Source organism: Cervus elaphus, chromosome 5 (genome assembly GCF_910594005.1).
Source record: "Cervus elaphus chromosome 5, mCerEla1.1, whole genome shotgun sequence".
In the NCBI taxonomy this organism is placed as follows: domain Eukaryota; kingdom Metazoa; phylum Chordata; class Mammalia; order Artiodactyla; family Cervidae; genus Cervus; species Cervus elaphus.
Window position 1 is genome coordinate 103,607,722 of NC_057819.1, and position 12,750 is coordinate 103,620,471.

Here is a 12,750-nt window from a genome sequence, read left to right on the forward strand (position 1 = left end):
GAAGCCCAGTACACCTGAAACCGACATGATATGCCCTGTATTTCATTAAAAAGAGAAAAAAAAAAAAAAGGCAACGGATGCTCCTTATTTGCTGTTCTATTCTCGGTTCCACTTTGCTATTTCTAAAGCAGGAAAACCTTTCCCTTCCTAGAACGCTGAAGTGCAGAGCCGCTGGCCCCACGTGGACACCCGGGACCGTGGCGAGGTGGGCGCCGGGCGCGGAACTACAGGCCCCAGAATGCACGGCGCCCTCCGCACAGGCGCAGCGGGGACACCCCCCCGCACCCCCCACCTCCCCGGGCCAGCCGGTCAGCGGCCAGCCTGCGGAGACCCGGGTCCCGCGCCGTAGCGGGGCTGGGGGCAGCGGCCGGGGCGGACCCGGCGGCGGCGCCCAGGGCGGCCCGGGCGTGGCCATGAGGGCTCCGCGGCTGCACGAGGAGTAGGCGGTGGAGCCCCCGGGAGGGAGCCGCGCGCGGCCCAGACGGCTCGGGAGGCTCCGCAGTGCCGCCACCCGGGAGGCTCGGCGCGGGAGCCATGTAACCCTGCGGCGGGCTCCGGGCTGCTCCATCCTCCCCAGCTCCGGGCTAGCGCGCCAGCGGGGCCACGATGAAGAAGCAGTTCAACCGCATGCGCCAGCTGGCCAACCAGACGGTGGGCAGGTAGGTCACCCGCGGGCCGGGAGCGCGGCGGGGCTGTATCCCCCCGCGCGCGCGCAGGTAGGTGATGGAGCGGGCGCGCCGGCCCCCGCGGATCCTCTCCCCTAGCTCTGGGCGCCGCTCGCGGGCGCGATCCCCCTCCCCGAACTTCTCTCGGACCCCGGAGCCATTCTGGAGCTCTGCCCGCCGCTCCGGGGCTCCGGTTGCCAAGCGCGAAGAATGACGCATCCTTTACCTGCGTCCCCAGCTGCCCCTTCACCTCGTCCTCCCTGTACGCCCCCTACCCCCACCCCGGGACTGCCTTCTCCCTCTGGCACCAGAGCGTCCTGGAAACAGGTGTTCGCTCTGATCGTGCTGGAGGCCGCCGACCCGCGGTCGCTCTTCGAAGATGCATGCTCCTCCTGCTCCGAGTTCGGGGCTCCTCGGGGGGTCCGGGGGCGCGCGGGGCGGGGGGTGCGTGTTGGGCCTGGTGGGTCGGCTTGACAGAGCTGAGCCTGCCCCTCCGGTGGCTCTGGCTGGGCGAGATGCTGGATCTCTTTTCCCGGCCGGGTTTGTCGAGGTGTTAGGTGGCGGGGAGAGATCGGTAGGGGTGGGGGCCGCTGCAGGGAGGGTGCTGGTGGAATGGCGCGGCAGTCGCTCGGTCCTGAGACTGATTTCAGTGGCGGGGCGGGGGGGGGGGGGGGCGGGCTGGCGGTGAAGGCTGCAGAGGAGGAGGCCCAACTCCTCTGGAAGATGAGATAAGCAGAAAGAAGATCACAGCCAGGTAGGGGAGGCGGGGGAGTGGACCCCGGCCCCAGTGTTGGAAAGAACCGGATCCTAGCGCAAGATCCCGCCGCCGGCTGTCATCACCAAAATGGGCTACATCTGGGCTAGTGTCTCCTGGGGCCGCTGTGTGGGGTGCCGGCGTCTATTCCTGTTACATAAGGGTTCCGGTGGGTCTCTTCCCAAGCTCTGCACACAGACTGGTTAGGTAGAGAGGGATTTTCGTGAAACTTCTGTCCCTGGAGAGAGATTTCCGTTGCTTCTGTGGCCAAGGAATTTGGGTGTGCTGTCTTAACGCCGGCGGAAAGCGGAGAACCCAGTCTTGGGTGCCGTTCAAGTAGGAGCTCAATACCTCGAGGGCCCTCCACTAGGTTTACCAAGAAACCGAATACCTTTCTTGGGTGGGAAATGGAGCCCCAACTGGCATCTGGCCAGTCGGGAGTGGGGACCTTCCTGGGGGACACTGAACACCCGTGTAAGCACACTGCCCTAATTACGGTGGGCATTTGAGGGCAGGGGGGTGCGGGCGGCTTGTTAGGCTTCCAGATGGCTCCCAAGCAACCATGTCTAAAATGGACTTGGATGCATTTTCCTTTTTCCCAAACACATGTGCTTTCACAGGGGGGAGAATTTATGAATAGCAGAGTCAGATTAGCCCAGATTTCTGGCATGGTATTGCCACAGATAGAGCCTCACGTGGGCTGCCTTTCGGTATGTTGGATGCGGAAACCGTGTTTTCCTGTCTGGGACATTTAGCAGATGACGGTCCAGTTGACCTGTCTTTAGTGATTGACTTCTGCATCACCCCAGGGGTTGGCATGGGTCTTCAGGTCTTCATGCCAGACCAACCACGTTACTGGGGACCCATAACCTTAGACCTGGATCTCCCTTCTCACTTGGTCTTGAGGTTCCACTTCGGTCATTGAAGCAAAATGTTAGCCAGGTGTTCATGCTTTCTCCCCGGTACCCCTAAAACCCAGCTGTATCTTTTCAGGACTTGTTTCAAAGTAGGAAGATTTACTACAAACCTTGGGCATAAAAGCTGGTTTCCAGCCTCATCCATGGATGGAATGACCAAGGGAGAATGGAGGTTGGGTTTCAGAATAGGTACCAGGTGTTCTTACTAATTTGAAAACATATTCTTGGAGCTCCAAGCAGCTGGTCACTAAGAGGTACTTTCCACTTGTTTATGGAGACACTGCTGGTTGCTGGCATGTGGATGAATTCTGACTCTCTATCAGGTAGTGTGGGGACTAGTCCGCTATTGTGTTAATCACTAGTCTCTATCTGTTTTGATGACATTCTGAGTTGAGTGAACCTTTTAGGGCAAAAACTAGTTTGTATTATTTTGCTGCTAGAAAGCCTCCAGTGGCCTTTCATTGCACTGAGCGCCCCAAATCTTTCCAGGGGCCTACAAGACCCAGCCAGACTTGACTCCCTCCTGGTCTTTTCATTCTCATTCTGTTCCGCCCACCCCTCCTCCTCTGTGCTCCATCGACAACGGCCTTCCTTGCCCCAAACGCACCAAGCTCATTTCTATCTGGGGATCTTGTTCCAGGTGTTTCCCACTTCTCCTGCTTGGCTGAGGGTCTGCTCTTCCTGCATGCCTCTTCCTCTTCATCCAGGTCTTTGCTCAGAGACCTTTGAGAGGCCCTACTCCCCCCATCATCTTGTTCATTTTTGTCACAGCACTCATCACTCTTTGAAAGTCCATAGAATGTACGGACTGCCATTGTATGCTCAGTCTGTATAGTGCAATGCCTTCTAGGCAGTTGGTGCTCAGTTCATGGTTGATTAATCCAGTTGAGTGTGGGGTCCATGCAGATAAGTAAAAGGGGGCAGCCTTCACTTTCTCTTATGGAGAATGTACCAAGGCATTATCCTAACATTGCTTCTTGATTTCTTGACTTGGTAGAGGCAGTGGGATTGGATGCTTGGAATTTAGGTGTGGCCTTGGTGGACCACCAAGTGATGCTTTAACAAGCCACTGGATGCTTTCCCTGTGTCTTTGAAAGGATGACATTTTTGTCTTTGAGGGAGGGCTAAGAGATGGGTTAGAGTGTGGTTCTACCTCTTGGCATCTCACCCGGCTTGCCTTCTGTAAGTTGTAGGTTCTGGATGTCTTCTGAATATAAAACTGCCAGGGATCAGATTCAGTCTCTTTAACAACGAGGAAATGCTGTACTTACACATACCTTATGGAGTTAGCAGTTATTTTCTCTTGAAGTCAGTATTTCTCCATAGAGAGGGTGCCAGCAACTGGGAAAAGTTTCAAGCCCACTGCAGTTAACTAGGAAAAGTGTCGTCTCCTCCTTGGTTTGCTTCTCCCATCTGTGCACACATTCCTTCTCCTCTCCGTTCACTTCAGCCCATCTTTTGGGAAGCATCTCTCGACTTTCCAGACTGTACCACCAAGTGCCTGGTGGTTCCGGGTGGCACTGGCTTTGGAGTGGGATGGATCTGGCTGGTTGGTTACTGACTACAGGATCTTGAGCTGGGCCCTGCTCCTTAGTTTCCTTATCTGCAAAATGGGCATAATAAGTGTTGTGCTGAGGTCATGTAATAAGGAAGGACCTTTTGTATTCTATGACAAGTTCATCACTAAAGGGATATTGCCTATAAGCATAAATTACACATAATGGCCCATCTCTGGGAGTCCTGCCCCCCAGGTCATGAACATAAAGCCAAAATACCTTTGTTTAGCTTCCAGGAAACTTCCTGATCAGGCCCACCTGTGAATGACTGCAGGGAGGAAAAAATTAACACATCCCCTCTGGAGGCTAACCCAAACCAAGAAATGTTTGACTTTACTGTCCCTTTTTTTTTTTTTTTTTTAGTATTAATGTAAAAGAAGCCTGAATTCTAACTTAGGCGAGATGGTTCTTTGGGACACGAGTCCACCATCTTCTTGGTTTGCTGGCTTTCTGCATAAAGTCACTGTTCCTTGCTCCAACAGCTCATCTCTCGATTTATTGGCCTCCTCTGTGTCGAGCAGTACAAGCTTGGACTGAGTACCAGTGATGTGGTGATTGTGGCAATGAGGTCATGGGATTACCCCCAGAAAGCACCCAAAACCATGCTCAGCCAGTGCATGCTTCGTGAATAGTAGCCACAAGTACCTTTGGGCAGATGCTGTTCCTGGCTTGTATGCTCATTCTTTCATTCATCCAGTAAATGCTTATTGGATGCCTGCTATTTGCCGGGCTCTGTGCTGGTTCATGAACTGTTGCCATGCAGAGTAAACAAAACCTGTTTCTCTTGTGTACTGTAACTTTTATCTTGTCTCGTTTACCTTTCCCAGTAGACTTTAAGCTCCTTGCAGGCAGGGACAGCTGTCCTGATGCCTGGCATATAGTTGGTTCTCTGAAATTCTTTGGCAACTGAATAAATGAACGAGAGATCCCGGTGTCATAGACGAGGATGCAAGAGGCTCCGGACACAGCCCCTCTCTCCTTTTGGGATGGTGATGGGGTACCGATGCGTGAGCACAGCTGCACGCCTGGGCTTTGGAAGGATGGAGCAGGAGTTAAGGGAGGAATCAGTTCATGCTGACTTAGGATACCAGGTTTTTTACCTTCCAGAGAGTCTATCGGCTGCTGGGGTGAGAGGCACTCTGAAAGACATGGAGTATTTTTTTCTGCAAATGGAATGTGGTTTGTGTTGGGTGGAAATAGAAGCCTGAACTAAGATTTAGAGACCTGCTAGGTGACCCAGAAAATAGAAGTAAAACTGGCCTTCCTGGTGGCTCAGATGGAAGAAGCTGCCTGCAATGCAGGAAACCTGGGTTTGATCCCTGGGTCAGGAAGATCCCCATGGAGAAGAGAATGGCTACCCACTCCAGTATTCTTGCCTGGAGAATTCCATGAACAGAGGATCCTGGCAGGCTACAGTCCATGGGGTCACAGAAGTGTCGGACACAACTGAGCGACTAACACACTAGGTGACTGAGAAAATGGAGGTAAAACTGGCCCCTTGACTTGGTGAGGAGGAGGTTTCTTCAGTCTCCAGTGAGGGGTGGTGGATATCATAGCAGCCCCTGCCTTAGATGTCTATTAAGAGTAAACGGGAGCCTGGCTTATATCGAGGACCCAGGAAATGGTTGGTGAGGCTCCTTGTGCCCATTCAGTCCTCTGAAAACACTGGCTCCCCAGTGTAAAGGGCTTCTCAGATGCCCACAGCCACTGGCCAGTGGTGGCTGTCAATGGGCTCCATGCTAAGTCGCATCAGTCGTGTCCAACTCTTTGTGACCCCATGAACCATAGCCCACCAGGCTCCTTTGTCCATGGGATTCTCCAGGCAAGAATACTGGAGTGGGTTGCCATTTCTTTCTCTAGGGGATCTTCCTGACTCAGGAATCAAACCCCTGTCTCTTATGTCTTCTGCATTGGCAGGTGCCACTTGGGAAGCCCTCAGTGCTCATGTGCAAAACAGGGTGATGTTCAAGGGACTCAAGAGTAGACAAGGAGCTCTGGAAGTGTGGGAGGGAGCAAGTCCAGTTGGGTTGGATTCTTTGGTTCTTGAAGCTCTGAGTTGGGGGAGTGGAAGGTCAAGTTTGGTCTGCACAGCCCCGTCTTCCACTCCTAGACTGCTCACCCTGCCACCTTGAGCAGGCTTGGTTTCTGGGGCAGAGCCGGGCGGGCTGAGCATCACTGCCTCTGTGCAGCGCTCAGGGTGCCACTGCCGCCGCCAGGGGTACCCAGAGAGATGCCGAGGATGCAGCCGCCACCTGGGGTACCCAGAGAGATGCCGAGGATGCAGCCGCCTCCAGGAGCACTGGTACTGCAGACATCTTGGCTCGAGCCAAAGCAGCCAAGACCAACGAGGATCTTTTCCTTGAAGGTGTCTCTGAGACTCTACTTTGCCCATCAGCAGGCCTCCTAAGAGCCATGGCCCAGTTGATAGGGCGTCACGGAAAAGTCAGAACCAACTCCAGATTAGTCATTGGACTCTTTAGCTCCTGCCTGTATTTCCCTGTGTCTTTCTTTTATGCAACAGGGCTGGGCAGACCCAAACCTGTCTCCCAAGGAGCACTGTGCACATTTGTAAGGTCTCAGAGTGAAGTTGTTCATTAGTTTTATGGAAGCCTGTGTCAGGCCACCTGCTGCGGTATGTGTATGACAGAGAAACAGAATGTACTCACCGACGGATGAACAGGCTAGCAGATCTGGAACGTATTCTCTGCTTTAGTCTTCCAGGCTCCTCACTATGCAAAGCTGCCAGCTTGCAGCCTCGGGCTGGGCTGCTCCCGGTTGTGAGGACTTCCTGCAGGACTGTTCTCCCAGACCTGCAAGTCACTGCCAGGGAGCCATTCTTCTCAGCAGCAGATAATGACTCCCCTTCCCATTGTCCATCCATCGAAGAAATGTATCATGATGGGTGATAAGGACTGTTTCCCCTCTAGACAAAGTGAATCAGTAGCTGAGCAAAACAGTCATTCAGTTGAAGGTTGTTTCTTTTAGAGGGGATTAGTAAGGATCTCTTGATCTCTTTTAAGAATAATCAAGAAATTCAAATGCTATATTGATAACATTTGTTTCAAATGCTATATTGACGACCATGGGAAATAATACAGTTAAGCTTCAACTCTGCACCGAGTTAGTGGTAATTTGGAGAGAAGTGTGGGGAGACCGGTAGTGGGGGGAGTCAGGGCTCTCCCGTTGGGTGCAGAGAGTCCCAGCAAGCTGGCACCTGACACACCGCTGCCTTTGGGAAGTGTGTGGCTGTCTAACAATTTTAAACTCTCCTTTCTGTCCAGGAAGCAGATGTTTTTGCTTTCATTTTCCAACTTCAGAGTTTATTTTTAGGATAAATGTTTATTTTCCCACAGAATTCAATTTACTTTTTTTAAAGCTTTCTTTTTGGTTATGTAGATGATACTTGTTTATTGTAGAAAAGTTATAAACTTGTGGGTGGGCAAAAAGCCAAAAAAAAAAAAAAATCATCAATCTCACTACCTGGAGTGACTTCACGGGAGGTCCAGTGGTTAAGACTCCCCACTTACACTGCAGGGGGCTCGGGTTCAATCCCTAGTTGGGAGCTTAGATCCTGCCTGCCACATGGTGTGGCCAGGAAACAAAACAGAAAGCCCCCAAACCAGTAATCTGACTACCTGGAGACCACAGTAATATTTTGGATGTAGTCTTCCAAGTTTTTAATAGGTATGTTTCTATTTTTAAAGAAATAGAGACCATTGGCTATGTGCTTTTTGCAACCTGTCTTTTCCCCCTTTGTGTTATATTTTGAATATCATGCCATGTCAATAGCTGTGTTTACAGCATGATTTTTCAAAGCTATATAATATTACATTAGAGTCCACTGAGGTCCTTTGGTACTCATGTAGCAAGTATTTCCTATGGGTTTACTTTCCTAGGATGAAGTCTTAGAAATGGAATTTCTCGACCAAAGAATAAGTGAGTTTTTAAGACTGTGTGAGTATATATTTCATATATATGAATCGCACTCACATTTTCTGTTTTCATCTTCAGAAGAATTGTTAATTTCTTCTCCCCAACTACATCAGTAGCTAATTTTATGACTTCATTAATTACCTGAATAAAACCAAAACCTTTTTCCTCTCAAATTTCTATAGTGAGGTTGAGCATTTTTTATGTCTGTTGGATGTTTGTGGCCTTTTCTGAGTTGCCTGCATAGGTCTTTGTCCCATTTCTTTACAGTCGTGTTCATGACTATTTCTTATTGATTTTAAGGTCGTTGCTAATATTATTAAGCATGTACACTTTGTCTTATTCCATGCACTCTCGCTATAGTTTTCTCTGCCTTTGATATTTTGTTTTATGTCATTTTTAATATTTCATGACCTCAAGTCTATCAATTTATGGTTTGTGCTTTAAATGTTATGCTTTGGAACACTTCTCCCAGCCTAAGACTACATAAATATTGACACATTTTCATTACCATTTATATAATTTTATTTTGCCACCAGATCTTTTATTTGTCAAATTCTGTGATTTTGGTGTGTGATGTCCCATAGGTGTCATGTTTAGTTTTTCTTTCTAAACAGCAGTTGTTGTTCAGTTGCTAAGCTGTTTCTGACTCTTGGCGACGCCATGGACTGCAGTACGCCAGGCTCCTCTGTCCTTCACTCTCTCCCAGAGCTCATGTCCACTGAATCGTTGGTGCTGTCTAACCCCTCATCCTCTCTTGTCCCCTTCTCCTCCTGCCCTCAATGTTTCCCAGCATCAGGGTCTTTTCCAGTGAGTCAGCTCTTCGCGTCAGGGGGCCACAGTACTGGAGCTTCGGCAGCAGTCCTTCAATGAGTATTCAGGGTGGATTTCCTTTAGGATGGACTGGTTTGATCACCTTGCAGTCCACGGGACTCTCAAGAGTCTTCTACAGCACCACAGTTCAAAAGCATCAATTCTTTGGCACTGAGCAGGGATTTGAGGTGGGCTCTGCTGCCCAGGTGAGCAGGAGTGGATCGGTACATCCCATCCTTTGGGCAGGAGTGCAGTGGAGTTGGTCTGGGCCCCTCATCCCAGCTTCATCTGGGGCAACTCCTTGGCTTGACAATGAGGACTCAACAGCTTTGCCTAAAGATCTTGTGCTTTAATCACAGCTAACTACAAATAGCTTCCTTATTAAAAAAAAAAATGTTGATTATATTCTTTTGGCTTTGCTCTCTGGTTTATTCTTAGTATGTTTTAAAATGTATGCATTAAGTTGGGGAAAATTGACAATTTTGCAGTTTTTAGTATGATGAGAATTCTGTCTGGGAATGACATGTTTATTCAAGTTTGTTTATGATCCTATAATCTAGTTTTTTATCTACAAAGGTCCTGAATAATCTTGCTTTTATGTTTAGGTAATTTGTTATTGTCATTACTGTAGCCTTAATGGTTGGAATCTTGTTAAGTGATATTTTCTTACTCTTTATTGTTGGAACGTAGGAAAGTTGTTGATTCTTATATAATTATCTTAATCACCTTCATCCAAACTTTCTCATTGCTTATAAGTACTTTAAAAGAAATTGAGTCTATTGAGTTTTCCAAGTAGTAATCATATTTTCTACAAATAGTAATTTTGTTTCTTCCTCTCCAGTATTATACTTACCATATTTTCTTGTCTAATTGCCTTGTCTAGGACTTGTAGAACAGAGTTAAACTACTGATGAATATATGGTGAAATGTGAACTTCCCTGTCTTATTATCTCTGGAAATGCATGATAATTGGTTTGAGAGACTTTGTTTTTAATCATGTTACATGTTGCATAAATTTATTATTTTGAATTTTTCTTTGGCACTGAAGTTAAATTTGACTATATTGTCATGGTCTTTAGAGGTAATCATGTATTTTTCTCCTCTAATTTATTATGATATTCACTCAATAATTTATGCCATAGATATTTATTGAGCACTTACTATGTTCCAGGCATTGTTTTCTGTGCTGGTGATACACCAATGATAGTTCCTCCAGTTCCTACACATGAAGACATTGTGCTTTACCTTCTTGAGCCTCAGTAGATTTTCTAGTATTGAGCTCTCCCTGCCTTCCTGCAGTTGATCTTATTTGACTATGTTTGCTAGTTATTTTTATACAATGCTAGATTTAGTTGTTTAGGATTTGGGCATTCAGTATTCCTATGTGTTCTTTTGTTGCTAAGTCTTCTCCGACTCTTTGTGACCCCAGGTACTGCAGGACTCCAGGCTCCTCTGTCTATGGGATTTCCCAGGCAAGAATACTGGAGTGGGTTGCCGTTTCCTCCTCTAGGACATCTTCCCGACCTAGGGATCAAACCCATGTCTCCTGCATTGGCCAGTGGATTCTTTACCACTGAGCCATAACATTGTTAAACAGACTCTTCACTTCTTTTCCTGTGCAATGGTCAGGTGAGGAATTACTTGTTCTTTGAAGGTTCAAAACAACCTTTCCAGGACAGATTTTGGAGGTGGTTCTTTGGCAGCTTTCCCAGTTTCTTCAGTGATCACTGGGCTATTTATGTTTTCTATCTTTTCCTGAGTCATTTTTAGTAACCTGTGTTATAGAAAAGCATTCTTTTTTTTTTTTTTAATGATTTTAAAACCCAATAGAATCTATGAGTATATAGTCATACCTCCTTTGTCAGCCAAATTTGAGTTTCCCTCTTTTCACCTGGACTAGCTTTGCCAGAGGTTTTCCTTCTTCCCATGCCCCACATGCACCTCTGTGATGGTGGAGGATGTGATGAATCATATGTTGGTTCTTTATGGAAGTGACACATGTCATTTCTGCTCACATCCAGTGGCTAGAGCAAATCTCCTGCCCCACCCCAACTGGAGCTGGGGCAGGGAAAGGCAGTCCCTCATGGGCCCGGAAAAGGAGAACCGCAAAAGCCACAGCTCTGTCTCTTGTCACCAAGGACTGGGCAGTGTCTTTTATAGGCTTTATTTTTATTGACTCATGGCAGCAATACTTTGGCCATCTGATGTGAAGAGCTGACTCATTGGAAAAGACCCTGGTGTTGGGAAAGATTGAGGGCAGGAGGAGAAGAGGGCAACAGAGGATGAGATGGTTGGATGGCATCACTGACTCAGTGGACATGAGTTTGAGCAAACTCCAGGAGATAGTGAAGGACAGGGGGGCCTGGTGTGCCACAGTCCATGGAGTCGCAAAGAGTGGGACATGACTTAGCATGGAAGCATGGCTAGAAACTGGGTGCTCTTTGTAGCTCCATTTTTTTTTTCCCATTTATTTTTATTAGTTGGAGGCTAGTTACTTTACAGTATTGTAGTGGTTTTTGTCATACATTGACATGAATCAGCCATGGATTTACATGTATTCCCCATCCCGATCCCCCCTCCCACCTCCCTCTCCACCCAATTCCTCTGGGTCTTGTCAGTGCACCAGGCCCGTGTAGCTCCATTTTGTGGAAGTAGCAGACTAAGACAGGAGCAGACCACATCAGAGCTATGGCCTAAGTAGGTCAAGTGCAGGCAAATGCTTCCCTCTCATCTGCTCTCTCCTGAAGGTGGATCTCTGTAGCCTCTGGGTCCCTCCTGTTACTTCAGTTTAGGTGGTTCTGGAAATGCTAATGAACTGCTCTTGACATGAATAAAAATAACACTGTCACATTCATTCAAGGTAACAGAGTGTCTTGTTGGTAGCCATCCACAAAGAGCATACTATGAACATCTGCCGATAGAGAATTCTTCATTTTGTTTTCTGATTGCAGTTTCATCAGAAAGGATAAGGAGAGAGTGCCTATTGTAAGTACTTTTTTTTTTTTAAAAAGCTTTGTATTGGAAGAAAAGCAGTTTCTGTATCTGCAAAAGCCTCTACCAACTTCTACATGACAAATAAACTGAGCAGGGACCTTTACAAAACAAATGCTGTAGAAAAGCATTCATTTTTTTGTGATTTTAAAACTTAGGAGAAACTTTGAGTATATAGTCATAGCTTGTTTGTCATATCAGGGAAATGAAAAGCGGACCAAACTTTTATTATTTTGTCATTTGCTTATGGATACTGGTATGGAGCTTCCCTGGTGGCTCAATGGTAAAGAATCTGCCTGCAATGCAGGAGACAAGGGTTCGATCCCTGGGACGGGAAGAACCCCTGCAGGAGGAAATGGCAACCCACTCCAGTATTCTTGCCTGGAGAATCCCACGGACAGAGGAGCCTGGTGAGCTGCAAAGAGTTGGACATGACTGAAGCGACTTGGCATGGCATGGATACTGCTGGGATTGCGGGCACAAGCTTCGTGTGCATACCTGCTCTTGGTGGTGTGTGTCCTATGTCTTGCCGCAGACACTTGAATGCACTTTACAGATGTTCCTGTTTCATCTTCATGACTCTTCAGCATAGTTACTGAAGCAGCAGGAGGGGCCCTGAGACTGCAGAGATCCACCCTCAGGAGACACCCCCAGTGTTTGCACAAGTCTCCAAGCAGGTGAGCGTGTGATGCTTCTGGGTGCAGAGTTGGTAAGGAAAGGACGGCAGCTGAGATTTGCTCCCGGATTTGCTGGTTCTGACACTGATGTTCTTTATTGCTGTACTTTGAGTCTGCGCTTCCCTGGTGGCTCAGACGATAAAGAATCTGCCTGCAATGCAGAAGACCCGGGTTCAATCCCTGCATCAGGAAGATCCCCTGGAGAAGGAGTGGCTACCCACTCCAGTATTCTTGCTCGGAGAAATCCATGGACAGAGGAGCCTGGTTGGCTACAGTCCATGGGGTCACAAAGATTTGGACACAACTGAGGGACTAACACTTTAACTTTTCACTTTGAGTCTGCAGGAGGGAAAAATTTGGAAAACGTTGAAATGTCTAACGTTAGTGGGATGACTAAATTCTGGCCCATCTATGCAGTTGTAACAATCTTAGCGTTTCCCTAACATT

At 48.0% G+C, this 12,750-nt stretch overlaps 1 protein-coding gene across 4 annotated transcripts in view; it reads left to right on the plus strand.

The window, feature by feature from the left end:
* The first annotated feature begins 284 nt into the window (after positions 1-284).
* ARHGAP44 (Rho GTPase activating protein 44) overlaps positions 285-12,750 on the plus strand; it is a 119,677-nt gene continuing 107,211 nt past the window's right edge. For all 4 annotated transcript variants that reach the window (XM_043903887.1, XM_043903888.1, XM_043903889.1 and 1 more), the window contains exon 1: positions 285-659. In XM_043903887.1, the coding sequence (XP_043759822.1) occupies positions 607-659 (53 nt within the window). In that variant the 5' untranslated portion in view covers positions 285-606. The remainder of the gene's footprint in view (positions 660-12,750) is intronic.